The sequence below is a fragment of the Aspergillus terreus genome, genomic scaffold, assembly GCF_000149615.1.
Source record: "Aspergillus terreus NIH2624 scaffold_2 genomic scaffold, whole genome shotgun sequence".
Taxonomy (NCBI): Eukaryota; Fungi; Ascomycota; class Eurotiomycetes; order Eurotiales; family Aspergillaceae; genus Aspergillus; species Aspergillus terreus.
The window spans coordinates 1,105,152-1,120,349 of record NT_165925.1 but is presented as its reverse complement, the minus strand read 5'-3'; the positions used below and the strand labels follow the sequence as shown (position 1 = coordinate 1,120,349).

The window sequence follows — 15,198 nt, the reverse complement described above, 5'->3', positions numbered from 1 at the left end:
TACGATCCGTCCCTCCCTGTTCCGTCCGCAGAAATGGTCAGCCATCGAATCATCGCCCGCGGGACGACCGGCCGGCCGGGTGTTGATAGCGCAACGTGATTGTTAGCCATCCCCCGGCGCGATCCAATCCATCTTCACTCCCGCCCTCCCTGTTGATCGGAACCAGGCTGGCTGTATGACGGTTGCAGTTTCGACGCCTGCGACCCGGCGACGGCCCTCCAATGAGACATGCGGGAGATAACCGCTAGTTGCCTCGTACAGTGCAAGCGGTGTGTTCGCATGCTTCTGGCTGTCAGCTGCTTCGCGTCGGGTAATAAACAAACGTGTTCGCGCATGAGGGGAATGCTGGGTTCGCGGTGCTGGGAGATAGGATGGGGGATGCTTGCACAGAGCCTCATCTGCGCAGGTGAAAACCTGAGACTGATGGGATGCTGGACGGGACGCCCATTTAAAGGCTGCGTCCTCGTCGCCAGCACGACGACGACCTGCACTCCTGTCGGGCCCGATTAATCTACAGTGTATACATTTGGGATTAAAGAGGGCTGAACACGGTCCAAAGAACGTCTTCCACCTGTCCGCTGGTTTTCACATTTCATTCGTCATCTGTTTGATTAATCTTATTTGATTGTTTTGTTGTTTCAGTTCGGATCCTGTCCGAGGAGATGCTGAAGCCATGGACTATCGTTATGTAAACGGAGATCGCGGCCATAATCCTTACCCCGGTAAGCGCTTGCGACCGACTACACTGGTACAGTACGATGCTGACCCAACATGAGCAGAGGGTAATGGCCCCCCTTACCAACAACAATATCCACAGTACCCCGTAGCGGACCAGGTGTACCCCGAGTAGGTATGATGTAGATGTTTTGGCGCATACGCTAACCCCATGTAGTGCTATTCCCCGTACCTACCAACAACCACAGCAGCAGTACGGCTTTCCAACCCAGTCATTTGCACCAGGGCGGCCGCCCTATCCAAGCACAGGTGTATCCTATCCCGGTGGCTACAGATCCCCTCCAGTGGATGGCCGAATTAGGGGCAATTCGGACTTCTCTGGATCGGCTGCCCCTGCGCTCCACGCTCCACGGGACTACCCGTACGTTACCTGGCGATTGTGAGCGAACGAACCAGTGAATGTATTAACTAACAATATTGGTAGCCACCGTGAGGAATCCGAGGTCCCACGACAAGACCGCACTCGGCGTGACAGCCACCCTGGTGGTGGTTACCGTGTCGAATCCGATCCGCAACCGCGTCGCCACACGGGACGCGATCTTGCAAGACGCCATAGCAACAGACCAGTTGAAACCGAAGAAGAGGCCGATGGTGTGGATCACTTATCACCTGCGCTAGCGAATGTCCATCTAAATGGGGAGCTTGCGGTGAGTCCAATGGAACGAAGCCCAGTAGGTCCCTCTAATATCATATAGAACCCTGGCCCAGCGTCACAAAGAATTACAGCCAGCAGCACTAGCACCACACTTGATCCAAGTATGTATAAGCATGACCGATTCAAATTAGTACCAACCTTTGTATACAATAGAATGGGCTAACCAGCACCAGGATACCAAGTCAGGTCTGATCCGAGAAGATTCTTCAAACAAGGAAGGGCAAGTCCACGATATCCCGAATGGTTCCCAGTATATCCGGCCTGTTACTGACCCGCGTATAGGTCTTTTCCATTCTATGGCACGAGAATGCAGGCGCCAATGCCAACAAAACCAATGCTACTTGCATCGCGGGACAATTTGGAGAACCGGTCTATAGCCATATTCGCCGAATGGTAGTGGTCAAGGAATATGGCAACTGTGCTTGGTGCTTGTATGCTACTTCACTCCGTCACTGACTTGTGGAGGCAATACACTGACAATTCGACTAGCGCTATTTATACTTACAAGAACCGAGGTGTGTCCAAGAGTGCCGCAGACGCATCCAAGCACGCCATCGTATACATGGAAGGCAGCAGACCCACTGCAAGTTCCTTGGAGCCCCGGATGTTGAGTAAAGCGTTAGAGATCCAACCGATCTCCGATGATCATAAGCTCAGCCCTATGTCACGGCTGAACTTTGGCAAATTATTCACCGTGGAACATAATGTCAAGGTGGCCCCCGTGGGAAGAATCACAGAACGCTCAATGCCAGATTTCTTGGCCTATGCGCGCCGCGAGATCTGGGTCTGATGCCCCGTGCTCGTTCATTCCCATGGGGAGGTCTGTCTTGACAGCACCTGGACCAAATGACCATTCGAGTTTTCAAACCACGCGCGAACCACTTCAACTGGTTTGTGCTTCTCCAACACGGCTCCAGCTTATGGATCGTTTGCAATCTACTACCCGGGCCTTCACGCAATGTGCAATACGTTATCCAATTATATCAACCATACGACAGCAGTTCCCGACACAGGATGTTTGGGATATCTTGAGAATGACGACAGATTCCAGAGGGCGAGCGGCCTTTTTTCACGTAGCTATATCATGAAACATTGTCTATGTTAACGAACCATTCCCGTATTAGTCTTGTCTGCAGCTTGCTATGATGTGCCAGATTGATCTTTCCCTTGCCAAATTGATTATTTCCTTATGTGTTATTCGCTGTATCTTTTGGTGTTATATCTCCAACATGACGAAACGAACGCTTATGAAGTACTGTTGTATTTAGTTGTGACCATGTCCTGCCTGTTTGCTTTAATTGAAATGATTTTGGATTGAAGACACCGTTCTGCATTATTGTACCGCTTCACTATATAGTGATTTATGCTGTATATAATAGCCTCGTATAATTGTTCCCATTGTTCGAATCCTATATCCCTGTGCTTCAGTCCATCCCATATATGGGCTTATCGATAAGCTATCGATAACAACACGTGACATACAAAAAAATACTGCCCCGGAATCTCTCACCGCCCGACAGATTTTCCCAGCGGCTCGAGATAAAAGAAAACTCTCCAACGTCGACACCATCAACAACCCAACAAGCAGCCCGTGACCATGAAACGCAAGCTGGATGCCAATGATGTCCCCTCTCCGGAGGCGGCCGATGACTCTGTGAAGAATGATGTCGACAATCTTGACTTTGAAAGCCTCAATCTCGATCCGCGCCTGCGCCAAGCCCTGGTCAAAGAGAAATTTACCAAGCCTACTCTTGTTCAAGCGAAAGCGATTCCGCTGGCGCTGGAGGGCAAGGATATCCTCGGTAGGAAGCTTCTATTGTTCATGTGCATTGAACGTGTTATACTGACTCAATCAGCCCGTGCAAAGACCGGCTCCGGCAAGACTGCCGCCTATGTCCTTCCCATTCTCCAAACGATTCTTCAGAAGAAAGCGGTTCGTACCGTAACCTCTTCGATTGCTATATATTTCCTGACTGTTCCATTCCAGAATGACCCTTCCCTGAAAGCGACGACCGGCCTCATCCTTGTCCCCACCCGAGAGCTCGCCGAACAGGTCCAGAATGTCATCACGACGTTTGCTGCCTTTTGCGGAAAAGACGTGCGGTCGGTGAACCTGACGCAGAAGGTGTCCGATGCAGTCCAGCGTACGATGCTCGCCGATTACCCCGACCTCATTGTGTCGACTCCCTCCCGGGTGATCGCCAATCTGGGTAGTTCTGCCCTGTCGCTCGAAAACCTGACCCACCTCGTCATCGACGAAGCCGACCTGGTGTTGTCGTACGGATACGATGAAGATATCAACGCCCTAGCCAAGGCCATCCCCCGTGGAGTCCAGACCTTCCTCATGAGCGCGACCCTGACGGCGGAAGTGGACACGCTGAAGGGTCTCTTCTGTCGCAGCCCCGTTATCCTGAAGCTGGAGGACAAGGATGATCAGGGTTCGGGCGTCAGTCAGTTTGTTGTCAAGTACGTGGCAGATGCATGATTTCATGATGTTGAGATTGCTAACCTATCCCACAGATGTGCCGAGGACGAAAAGTTCCTCTTGACATACGTCATCTTCAAACTGCAGCTGATCAAAGGAAAGGTCATCATCTTCGTCGGCGACGTAGATCGCTGCTACCGTGTAAAGCTGTTCCTCGAGCAGTTCGGTATCAAGAGCTGCGTGCTCAACTCCGAACTCCCGGTCAATTCCCGTCTCCACGTTGTACAGGAATTCAACAAGGGCGTCTACGACATCATCATCGCAGCCGACGAGCAGGAGGTCATGGGGGCACGCAAGTCGAAGAAATCCAAGGAAGCGGAGGAAAACGATGCCGGCGAAGCCGCCGGCTCCAGCGACGAGGACGAAGGCGAAGCGCAAAAGCCAAGCACCACCCGCAGCGACAAACCCAGCGAGAAGCGCCGCAAAACAGCCGGAAAGGACAAAGATTACGGAATCTCCCGAGGCATTGACTTCCAAAACGTCGCATGCGTTCTCAACTTCGACCTTCCCACCACCTCGAAATCCTACACGCATCGCATCGGCCGTACCGGCCGCGCAGGCAAGACCGGCATGGCGTTGTCGTTTGTCGTGCCTGCCGACCAATTCGGCAAACACAAGCCTACGTCGTTCCCGACCGCCAAGCACGACGAGACCGTGCTGGCCAAGATCACCAAGCGGCAGGCGAAGCTCGGCCACGAGGTGAAACCGTACCACTTTGAGATGAAGCAGGTTGACGCGTTCCGATACCGAATGACCGATGCGCTGCGCTCGATCACCCGGCTCGCGGTGCAGGAGGCGCGTGCGCGCGAGATCCGTCAGGAGCTGATCAAGAGCGAGAAGCTCAAGCGCCATTTCGAGGAGAACCCCGAGGAGCTCCGCCAGCTGCGGCACGACGACGAGCTGCGTTCGGCCCGCATCCAACCTCACCTGAAACATATCCCGGACTACCTGATGCCGTCGAAGGGGAAGAAGGGTATCTCCAGCGAGAACGTGGGATACGTCGGGTTCAGAAAAACCAGCGAGAACAGGATCCGGAAGGCCAGAGAGAAGAACCGCGGCAAGGGTAAAGGCCGGAATTATGCCGGTGTCAAAAAAGTCGATCCTCTGAAGACATTTAATCGGGGGCGGAAATAGAGCTAGCTCGATTTGCTCTGTTTCACCCAAGTATGTACATATTCTGGTAGCTATGATACTTAAGGAATAGATTTATTATTATGAGATGCTCGTCAGAGTAAGCTCGGGTATGCGCCGTACTGCTCTGCATCGAATTCCGCCATCTAAATCCATTAGCACAGTCTAACCTTCAATTAGAAAGGATGACCGGGAAATACCATTTCTTCAAAAGCGACGTTGACCAAGGATTTTCATCCATCGCAGAAACATCGTCCTGCGTCAGCAGCGGACCCCAACTATATTCCTCTGGGAGACCAGCCGCGAACGCATCAAGCATAGGAGACACCCCGCCTCTCTGCGATCCCAGCGCGGCATAATACGATTTACATTCGTGCACTGCAAGAATACAGGTACAAGATATTCAATAGTACACTCACTACCCTCGAGTCCAATCCTCCATATCACCACACCGTCAAGCTGCAACCTACCCTACTCGAGCCCGACACAGTCCTTCAACATCCCAATCTTCGCTACCCACTGTCTTTCGCGAGACAAACACCTCATCCCTATCCCAGACACGCTTCACCTGCGCCAACCGGGGGTAGTTCGCACCCCAGAACGCCTGTTGGAAGTGAGGCTCGTTGGGATCCGCAGCGTTAGAGTATGACCCCATCCGGGGATCGCCCTCTATAGATCGAAAAAGAGGCATATTCACATTAGTCAGCTGTGCCTGGCCCTGTCGTTGCATCTCCGGCGTCGGGCTCGGCGACAGGTTCATATGGATAATTAGCAAGGCCAGTGATTCCCTCCAGGACGGATGGAGGGCGCTGCCTCGCTGGTTTTTGTCCAGAACGCGTCCACCAAGCATGTCGATCTCAAACGCATGCCCCACGCCGAGTTTCACCTGGGACATCACCTCCACCATCCGCGAGGGCGCGTCTGGCTTGGACAGGAATCGGCGAGACAGCAGGACGGAGCCGTCATAGTCTGCCCAGCCGGTTCGGTCTGTGGGGCGCTGCAGGCCTTGGGAGTACCCCGTGAGAACGTTCGAGGTGGCGTTGTATGGGATCTCGTGCTCACGCAGAACAGCATACAGATCTGCCAGCGCATCGTCTTTGGCCTGCGCGGTGGTGCGGTTTGCGAATACCATCTGCATGGTCACCATGGCGCTGTCGTCTGGCATGTGTGTCATGCCGAAATTGGCTGCGACGTTCTTGTCGTGCAGCCGTGGGATCAGCCGTATCAACTGCTCGACAACATCCCACAACGCTCGACAGCCGGCCGCGGAGCCGTTGTGGAAGGCGTTCGGCACCGACATTGCCGCGACATGGGTCAGCGCCGGGAAATCATCAAAGACTTGAACGGTGCTCCGGATCGCAATGCCAAACGTGCCACCACCGCCGCCCTTCAAGGCCCAGAAGAGGTCCTGATTCTGGAACTCGTTGGCTACCACGAGGTCACCCTGCGGGAACATACCCATTAGCCCATCTGCAATCTTCATACGCAGCACCCGAAGCAGACCTACCTGTGCCGTGATGACCTCAAACTCCAACGCGTGATCCGCCGCAAGCCCAAACACCGCCGTGAGCGTCGATATCCCCCCTCCCTGCAGAAACCCCCCGGCGACACCTACCGTGGGGGCCAAGCCAATCAACGGGACATACCCATGCTTGCGCGCGTCCTCCGCAAAGTCAGCTCCCATCGTCCCAGCAGCGAGGGTCGCCGCCTTACCGAGCGACTGGGATCCACCGCGCGGGACGAAGTGTTCCTGGTATTGCACGCCCTTCAGCTTGCTCAGGTTGATCTGGAGCGCGCTGGGACCGCCGGACTTCCCGAACATATCATGGCCAGTATTGCGGACGACGACGTGGATGTTGCGGCGCCTGGCGAAACGCAGGGCTTCTTGGATGTCGCGCGGTGTGCGCGCCATGACTGCGTAGGGCGGGATGCGGCCCTGCTTGCAGGTGTGATTCCTGGGACGGTCGATGTAGCAGTCCTCGTCGAGTTCGGCGAGGGCTTCCCAGTTTGTCCAGGACAGGGCGCCTAGAGTGGTCTGTCAACGTCCGGAGCTTCATCACGCAGATGACCGGTGGATGGGTTGGATGAATACCTGGTTGTGCGACGCGCCAGGCGGCGTCGTTGGTGCGAGATCGCACTTCCTCGCATTTTGCAGCGTCATATGCGCTTCCATGGCAGACTTCTCCTACGGGCCGAACGGCTATCAGGTTCCCATTGACGGAGGCGTTGAGCGCCCTCCATTCCGCCTGTGAAGGCCAGCAGGGCTCGCCAATCCGGCAGCGACAGAGATTCCAGGCTTGTGTTGGAGCAAGGAGGGCAACGGTGAGGCCCAGGAGTCGGAGGGGAGCCAGGCGCATCTTGAAAGGCAAGGCAGGAAATAGCCCCAGGAGCGTATACTGTTACCATGGCTGATTTTCGCACCATGCGCTTCCTTTTGTAGTGCGTATTGCATGTAACCAGGGAGAGCGTGGCATGCCATTGTGACAAGTCCATTCCTTGAGGCAAGCCTTGACTATGGAAGTAAACTTAAAGCATGCGACAATCTTGCGGGGATAATTCGAGAGGTAGGATGAGCTATATGTTTAGCGTTTTGACGAGTCTTGAAGCCTCCTGGGAGGCCCGTATACATGCATGATGGATGGTGTACTGCTCGGGCACTGCTACGGAGATATCAATGTTTTCAAAACTTACATGCCAAAACAGACGCATGCTTTCGCGTACCCCAGAAACCCAGTCTCATCCCTTGTACAAAACTGGACGGATCAGAATTTCCGAGGTATTTTGTGTACATTGCAGAATAATACAGCCCTTTTGTGTACAGCAACATTTTGCCCACCTACAGTCAAGCGTGGGAGGTTCATTGTATTGTTTGTTCGATGCTTTGAGCTCAATCATGCATGAGGGTCCATCGGCACTATATTCGTCTACCCGCAACACGAGCATGTACGTATGGCCAGTCCCCTTCCTTCGGAATTCCTAGCTGTACATTCATGAAAGAGAGTCAAAAATTGTGTGACATGCTCCCATAGCCAGGCATGTCAAAATATTAGTCTCCCTTGGACAATGAGCATAATCGAGGTCTAACATGGGCAGGCCATGCATCCGTCAGCTCTGTATATATAGTCAAGGATACTTAGTATATACACCCGTAGTGATGTCAACATTCAATCCGATAGCCACCAACCACTTCACTCCATCACGGGAGAAGTCGCCAATATTCCGGCCCCAGCAACTGTTTAAGAACATCCTCGTCTAGACCCTCCAAGCCGAAGGAGAAACGCGCCCATTTCCCCTGGCCGTCTCTCCGTACACGGAAGACCCGTTGCTGAACTTCTTTTGCACCTTGAACCGCGTTCTTGAAGAGTTCTACTTCCTTGCGTCGTCTATACTGGATCCGCTCCACCTCCACATCCCATGCGAGGTCTTCACTACCCGACGGCGTACGACGCCCCGGATCACCCTGGATGGATGGAGCATGGATGGATGCAGAGAGACCACGCGCTGGGGAAGACGACGACGCCACAGCGACGGAAGAGCCCGTCCCATGAGCATGCCCCGCCACATTACCAGACACAAGCGGCAGCTCACTATCGTCGATATGAGGAAGCCATCCCGGCCCCAGACGAACAAAGTCGATATCACGCCACGACCCGTTCCATTCAGGACCGGTGGCGTAGGGCTCGCCATCTGGTCCAACACCTTCCCAGTTTAGAGCGGGGATCCAGCTACTGCAGCCTTCGAGATCAAGCCACTTAAGGCAGTACGTCACTCGGGACAGTCTGCGCAGGATACCAGCCGCTTCGGCCCAGTTGTTCTCGCTGGACGCGTAGCTGTCGGTCCCGCTGTAGGAGAACGTTAGCGACCTATGATTGGGGTGGCGGATCCGCGCGTGGGTAGCATTTGGAGTCACAGTGGGGACCGGCCAGTGCGCGAGAGAAAGATGTGTTATGGTTGAAAGCCGCGAAAGGAGCGTGATAAGTGAGTTCCAATTCGCAGCCCCTGGCTTCGGGTGTGCGAGCGATAGAAAGCGCAATTTCTGGAACCGAGGGCCCTGGCCGAGCGTTTTGGGCAACGACATACTTGCAGTAGACTTGATGTCCTCGTCGTACACATCCTCCCAGGATTCGGGGACATGCTTTTCGCTACCCTCTTGTCGCACGCTCGCCTGGTGCATAGAAACGAAGAGGTCCGCTGTCAGTTGTTTGAAACTCATCCAGCGGCCTATCGCACAGCTCAGGTCCAAACGGGAAACATCAGAATCGGCATTCTGAGGTGCAGTGGACCAGTCTTCGGCGAGCTCATCCTCCCGACTTCGATTGAACAGCGGCCGTAGACCCTGTTTTAACTTGGCGAGGGGCAGGTCTCTTGCATGGACAGCTATATAGCTGAGCAACAGCTCCCGTACACGAGTGGGCAGGGTTCCCAGAAATTGTCCGTCATATTCAACATGCCACAGCCAATGCGACGCCATCGACTTCAGCGCCGTATGTAACAGAGTATCTCTCCCCGGGAACGTCGTCCCAGGCAGACGGTCCACACGGTAGATTACCCTCTCGCTCTGCGCATCCGTATCCGATTCACACTCCTCATACTCCTCATTCTCTGTGTTCCCCAACAGCCAACTTTCAGGCGGCGGGGGCCCCGCAAACCGCCTTCGTCCTCTGACTCCAACCCGGCGACTGCCGGGACGCGGACGCGGAGGCGGTGTCTCGGGTAACTCTAGGACATTGCGCAGCGATGGGTGCACGGAACGCCGGGGTAGAACGCTCGACGGGCTTCTCTGGTTATCCGCAGCCGACTGCGATACCTGGGTACGACGGAGATGAGTGATTAAGTCGTTGACGGACGGCTGCGCGGGGCTCGCGGCCGCAGCGGGCGAGCGAAAAGGATCATGTTGGTCCCGTCGCGAGCTGGAGGCGAGCGTATGGTGTGCAGTGGTGGCTGGTTTGGTAAAACGGGGTTTCTGATGCTTCTTGGGCATCGAGAATCGGCGGCGATAATGATGGAGTGTGGTGGGATGCAGGTGGTTGGAGCAAGTTGGGGGAAACCCCGCGGGTCCGTCTTATCGGTCTATCATTAGCCCGCCGCTGACAACTACATCATCGTCCCAGGGCAGGAAGGCACCTAGGTAGTACTGTACAATCGTCTATTCTATATTTTACAATAATATTCGCACAGGGTATCCGGCCGGATCAGATATCCCTGACCCAGGAATCGTCCTCCATCTTGCCCTCTCGCTTCGGGCCTTCTCGGATCCACGTCTCGACCAGGCCTTCCTTGGGATCCTCATCAGGCAACCCACGAGACCGTCGCACCTCCAGCACCAGCTCCCGGACCTTCTTCGTGACTTCCTTCCGGAGCTCAACTGCCTCTCGTCCGTACAAGAGCTCGTCATTCAGGACTCCCAGCGGCAAATCTCGAGTGTCGGGGGCCGTTAATTCTGCCTTGGCCTTAATCTCCTGCCACCGCCTCCTCATGTCGCCAAAAACCGCTTCCGAGTCCACCTTCTTCCCGAAAGTCACACTCACCTCCTTGCCCGGTCGCGGGAGGAAGCGGGGGAACTCGCGGCTCTCGTGCATGACCTGATCGAAGCCTTCCAGCCAGATCGGCACGACATCCGGGCACTCGCTTGCCTCGAGGATCAGGCGTGCCACGCCCCACTTGAAATAGCGCATGGTCTTATTGGGCGCCTGGTGGATCTTCCCCTCCGGGAAGATATGCATCCAGGCGTAGGAGTTGCAGGCGTATGCCGACGGGGCGAGATGGGAGTCCTCTCCGTCGGTTGTAAAGGCGGTCGGCACGTCGGAGAAGGGGTCCACGCAGACGTTCTGCAGACTCCAGTGCTGACGTTCGGAGCGGGGTTGTTGATGCGGGTCGACGGGGAAGGGTCCTTTCGACAGCAGACGGATCGCCTGCGTGACAGCAGGCTGGGCGAGGCCACCGTGAGGCGAATGGGCCAATCGATGGGTGGGGAGGACTTGGCCCATGGTGAAGAACAGGGACAGTGGACTGAGGCGCGAAGAGAACAGTCAGTCAGCCGCATGCTAGTTGTGGGTGTCCAGCGAAGGCGGTGCTATACCGGTTCTGAAAGCAGATATCGTGGCTTCCGAATCCCCATCTCTTGTTCCACGACGCAAGGCCGGAGTTGTATCGCATCGGAAGGAATCCCCACATGATCGGATCATCCATACTGCTCTGGTCAGTACGTTGGTGTTGTCGAACTGAACGGGGTCGCCTCAGTCGGGCCCGAGGCGCATCGTACGTACGTACACGCTGGTATGGTTGGAGACTGCGGCGTCGCGGGGGAAGATTAGCCTTTGCGCAGGAGTATACAAAGCATGTAATCGCACGTACCTGTAAGCAAACCTCTTGTCCTAGTAGCGGGATCCCGTCGCGAGTCCAGAAGCTCGAGAAAGGAGTCCAGTCCATGCACTTCAGGCCGACTGCACAGGAAGAGAAACGAGCGACACAGCGCAGCGACGCCGAAGATGGTCGTCGAGGACATGGCCCTCCACGCCAACGAGGGCGAATCTGCCGTTGCGCCAGAATCGACGGAGGCAAACATATTGGGCGACTATAGATAATCCATGAACGGAGAGACGTAAAAGTAAGAGAGAGAGAGAGAGAGAGAGAGAGAGAGAGAGAGAGAAAAGATCCCAGATGGACCAGATGAGCGGCGTGAGAGCAGAGGGAGTCTTCATTGGGGCGTTTTTGTTGGACCGCGGAGGTCGGGCGCACGGACCACGCCACCGCCGGATTTTCCTCCAACATCACCTCTCCTTCTTTCTCTGCTTCTCCCTCCACATCTCCTCCCCTCACTCCTCCCCGACCATGTTCAAGCCATCGTCGCCGCTCTTCAGCGGTCTTCTCTGGTAGGTCTCCTGTCAATCCCCGCTGGGCATTCTCGCCAAACCCCGATATCCCGCGCATGCCAATACAAGATCCCCCAGTCACCCAGAGACGCCCTCACTGACCATTCCCTCTCTCCATACAGGAAGATCCCATGGCGCATCTCCCAGCCACAAAAGGCCCGTCAGAGAAAGCGTCTGCGGTCCGTTGACCGCGTCGTCGATACCGTCAGCGCCGCCCTTTACCGAACCGGACAGTCCTCCAAAGCCGTCGAACGGTGGTACCGCGAAATGCCCCGCGAAGAGGAGATGCTTCCGAAAGACAAGTACACGCTTTTTGACAAGAAGGAAAAGACATATCGCAAGGGAATTCACAGTGAGTGCCCTGTTATCGCCCTCCAGTTGGAACGCAGCGCATCCAGGCCGCGGTGTTCTCTGCTTGTTGCACTCGCATGGTTTGTCTGGTACGCGGATGGCTAACTCTCCACAAAGAACTCCCCAAGTGGACACGAGTCAGCCAGCGCGTGAACCCCCCCGGTTTCTAAACACCCCGTCTTATCGAATTCCTTCGAGCGGTCCCCGCCGCTCCACGCTACCCGGATATATATTGGGGCTCTTATTGTACGATACACCACTGCGCATCTTGGTCATATTCTGTTGGAGAGTGTCTGAAACCAGAAAAGGATACATAAAGGCTTACGGAGTTTCGGAAACTGGAAGAATCAGCATACCTGTATTCAATGTTTTATTATTCACAGCCAGCAATGTCAAGGCTGCAGAGCCTATGAAACTGAATGATTGACTCCGTCAATGCTGTAAAAAGGGAACGAATGAGTCTATAATAAGGATATTAAGGGACATTTTATACCAGAGATACATAAACCGTGTTCCCACCACAGACTGCTTTCGCACGCTGAAAAGAGAGGATGGCATCAACGTCGACCTGCTTAACGATGTGTGAGTTCTTGAATCGGACCGCCTGGTATTCTTCGGTTCTGTCGGCTACGTGCACCCCTTGTCGTACAACGCCTGGATACACTCAGCGCAACTTCTTTCACTCTGTTCCGGTTGATTCTGCCCTCGTGGATCATCTTCCGGACTCGATAACCATGCGGAACTCGCTGCCAGTCACGGTAAGTTTCTTGCCACCCAGTACCACCTTCATAATAAACGTTTTCTTGGTTTCGCGGGGGACCAACACCTTGAGGCGGCCTTCGAAGCATCCAGCTCGCTGGGTCGACCTTGCCATCTGGGGGGTATTCGCCGGAACTTTCGTACAGCTCAATCGTCTTCACGAATGATGTTAGGCCCAGAGACTTCCTGCGACGGTTGACCGCATTCCGCCATGAATCTATCCTAGGTCTGTGGACCACTTTGCGATGAGGCTGTGGATACTTTAGTTTGGGCGTCCAATCTGGCATCGGATAGGCTGTGAAGAAGCGCGTGTCACCTAGCCTCCTCCTTGCATCAATGGAGACCCGACAGGGGGGGTCATAAACAATCCAGGTCCGCTTGTTCATCCAGTGGTTCGGGAGCATGGCAAAATGAAACGGTCGTCTTCCAGGGTTGAGTTGGTTAGCGAGCCATTCAAGTCGGCAGCTTAGAGCATATATGGAGCGTATTTCCCAGTCGCTCAAGATCCGGATTGGAATCTTGATTTCCGGTATGTCTTTTGCGCTGCTGCCATTTGACTTCTTGTCGAAGCGCTTGTGTTCACATGTCGGCGCGCATTCGACCGATCGCGAGGATGTCCAAGGGTCATCGTCTATACAAGATAGTGTCTGGCGGTTATGAGGGGATACACCTGCCAGTGAATTCTGTCCTGGCGCAAGATACCGTTTCCCCGCGCCGTCTGTCATCGCGGGTTTCCTTGTCAGTATTGAACTTGTTCTGCGGTGGCGCCGCGCATGTCTATAAATGACCATGTCACTAGAGACTGAGGAACGTTTCTTATCCAGCTTGGCCAAGTCAAGTAGCGAAGCTTGGTGTGACGAGATGCTCGCTAAAATATCCGAGATAGGACTTCCCGGAGGGACCAGGGGCCCAAGAGAGCCATTCTTGACGCAATAAGGCGTTCTCAATTGCATACGAGCAGACCATACTTGATACTTCCGTGAGTGTCTCAGGACCTGCAAAGGAGAGTGAGAGGCGGACCGCCTCGCTGGCGTCCCAGCGCAACTGGTCCGATTGGGACGTTGATGCTGTTGCTGGAAGACGTTCGCGGCCAGCAAACATGGAAGGGAACGACTTTTCTTGGATATCAGATAAGCGTTAGTAGCGGAAGAGCGTCGTTTATTCTTTTTGGAAATATAATCAAGCTGGCTCGTCCACGCAGTCCTCCAGCGCCTGAAGTGAGCATCGTCCGCGGAATATCTGCCTCTGGAAAAGCCCCCATACCACATGCGGCCAAGGCCTCTCCGCAGGTGACCGCGGAACTCTGTCTCTGAGTCGCGAGACTCGTCGACAGTACTATCGCGTCCCTTAGCTGGCGGACGTAGTCGCGGCCTCACGACTGAAAATAATGTCACTGGACGGAACAAGCCCCTCGAGCACACCAGCAGAGCACACATACGTTCCCGCTTTAGAGGCCGGACCCCGCAGAACAGGATTCCAAATGTCATCCGCCGTCACAAAGCTGCGACTCCGTAAAGACCTAGGCAACCATCGGCGCAACTTCCGCTTCTCGTTGTGTCTCTGCAGCTCCTTCGAGCCCGGGTCCCACCAGACCCAGCGATAATCCGCTTTGGACGACCATGTCGTCCAGCCACAAAGACGTTGCAGACACCTTTGCGCCAGGTCCTGATTACGTTCGTGGCGCTGCAGCGGTACCCACCCGTACCAGGTTCTGGCGTAGCGCGCGGTGGGAGCGTTGCTCTGCAGAACTCGTTTTCTCGTAAAGGAGCGAATGAAGCGGCCGAGTTTCCAGGCTAGCACCCCGATGATGAATATTGCTAGCGTGCCCGCCAGGAGCTCGAGCATGACGCGCAGGCTGATGTATTTGGTCCCCGGTATGGGCTCCTTGGCGGAGTCTGTCGACGGCCGTGGGACGCCGGGAATGGATGGAGACTGGCGGATGGGGATCGGGGGCATTCTTACTGGAGTCACGGGTACAGCCAGTGATTTGATAAGGATATGGCTGGTTGGGGATGACTTGGGGGTGAGATAATGCCATGTTGGAGTCAACGGAACGAGGACGAGGGAAAACCACGAGCAGCAGGTCAGGAAGGAACGATATTTCCGTCTCCTCAATTGATTCAGGAAGGAAGGATGGCTGATGTAGGGAGAATTGCATCTCCGGGAAGTCGAATATATTCATTTTCCCGCCTGAACAGTCTCGCCTCTTG

General features: G+C 54.8%; 6 protein-coding genes across 6 annotated transcripts; 3 read left to right on the top strand and 3 right to left on the bottom strand.

Moving 5' to 3' along the window:
• Positions 1-673: 673 nt before the first annotated feature.
• On the top strand, positions 674-2,180 carry ATEG_01387 (uncharacterized protein; the record flags this gene model as incomplete). Its single annotated transcript, XM_001208752.1, has 6 exons — positions 674-722; positions 780-846; positions 893-1,096; positions 1,160-1,382; positions 1,564-1,640; positions 1,880-2,180. 6 exons carry the CDS (start codon positions 674-676, stop codon positions 2,178-2,180), a joined length of 921 nt encoding a protein of 306 aa, XP_001208752.1.
• Positions 2,181-2,987: 807 nt separating this feature from the next.
• Positions 2,988-5,009, top strand: dbp9 (ATP-dependent DNA/RNA helicase; the record flags this gene model as incomplete). Its single annotated transcript, XM_001208751.1, has 3 exons — positions 2,988-3,192; positions 3,247-3,856; positions 3,911-5,009. The coding sequence occupies 3 exons, from the start codon at positions 2,988-2,990 to the stop codon at positions 5,007-5,009; spliced, it is 1,914 nt and encodes a 637-aa protein (XP_001208751.1).
• Positions 5,010-5,968: 959 nt separating this feature from the next.
• Positions 5,969-7,363, bottom strand: ATEG_01385 (FAD-binding oxidoreductase; the record flags this gene model as incomplete). Its single annotated transcript, XM_001208750.1, has 4 exons — positions 5,969-6,011; positions 6,083-6,450; positions 6,514-7,031; positions 7,099-7,363. 4 exons carry the CDS (start codon positions 7,361-7,363, stop codon positions 5,969-5,971), a joined length of 1,194 nt encoding a protein of 397 aa, XP_001208750.1.
• Positions 7,364-8,202: 839 nt separating this feature from the next.
• On the bottom strand, positions 8,203-10,993 carry ATEG_01384 (uncharacterized protein; the record flags this gene model as incomplete). Its single annotated transcript, XM_001208749.1, has 3 exons — positions 8,203-10,067; positions 10,131-10,140; positions 10,214-10,993. The coding sequence occupies 3 exons, from the start codon at positions 10,991-10,993 to the stop codon at positions 8,203-8,205; spliced, it is 2,655 nt and encodes an 884-aa protein (XP_001208749.1).
• Positions 10,994-11,837: 844 nt separating this feature from the next.
• On the top strand, positions 11,838-12,399 carry ATEG_01383 (mitochondrial 54S ribosomal protein mL60; the record flags this gene model as incomplete). Its single annotated transcript, XM_001208748.1, has 3 exons — positions 11,838-11,878; positions 12,001-12,230; positions 12,347-12,399. 3 exons carry the CDS (start codon positions 11,838-11,840, stop codon positions 12,397-12,399), a joined length of 324 nt encoding a protein of 107 aa, XP_001208748.1.
• A 457-nt stretch (positions 12,400-12,856) lies between these two features.
• On the bottom strand, positions 12,857-14,944 carry ATEG_01382 (uncharacterized protein; the record flags this gene model as incomplete). Its single annotated transcript, XM_001208747.1, has 4 exons — positions 12,857-12,975; positions 13,011-13,706; positions 13,944-14,323; positions 14,427-14,944. The coding sequence occupies 4 exons, from the start codon at positions 14,942-14,944 to the stop codon at positions 12,857-12,859; spliced, it is 1,713 nt and encodes a 570-aa protein (XP_001208747.1).
• Between the last annotated feature and the right edge of the window lie 254 nt (positions 14,945-15,198).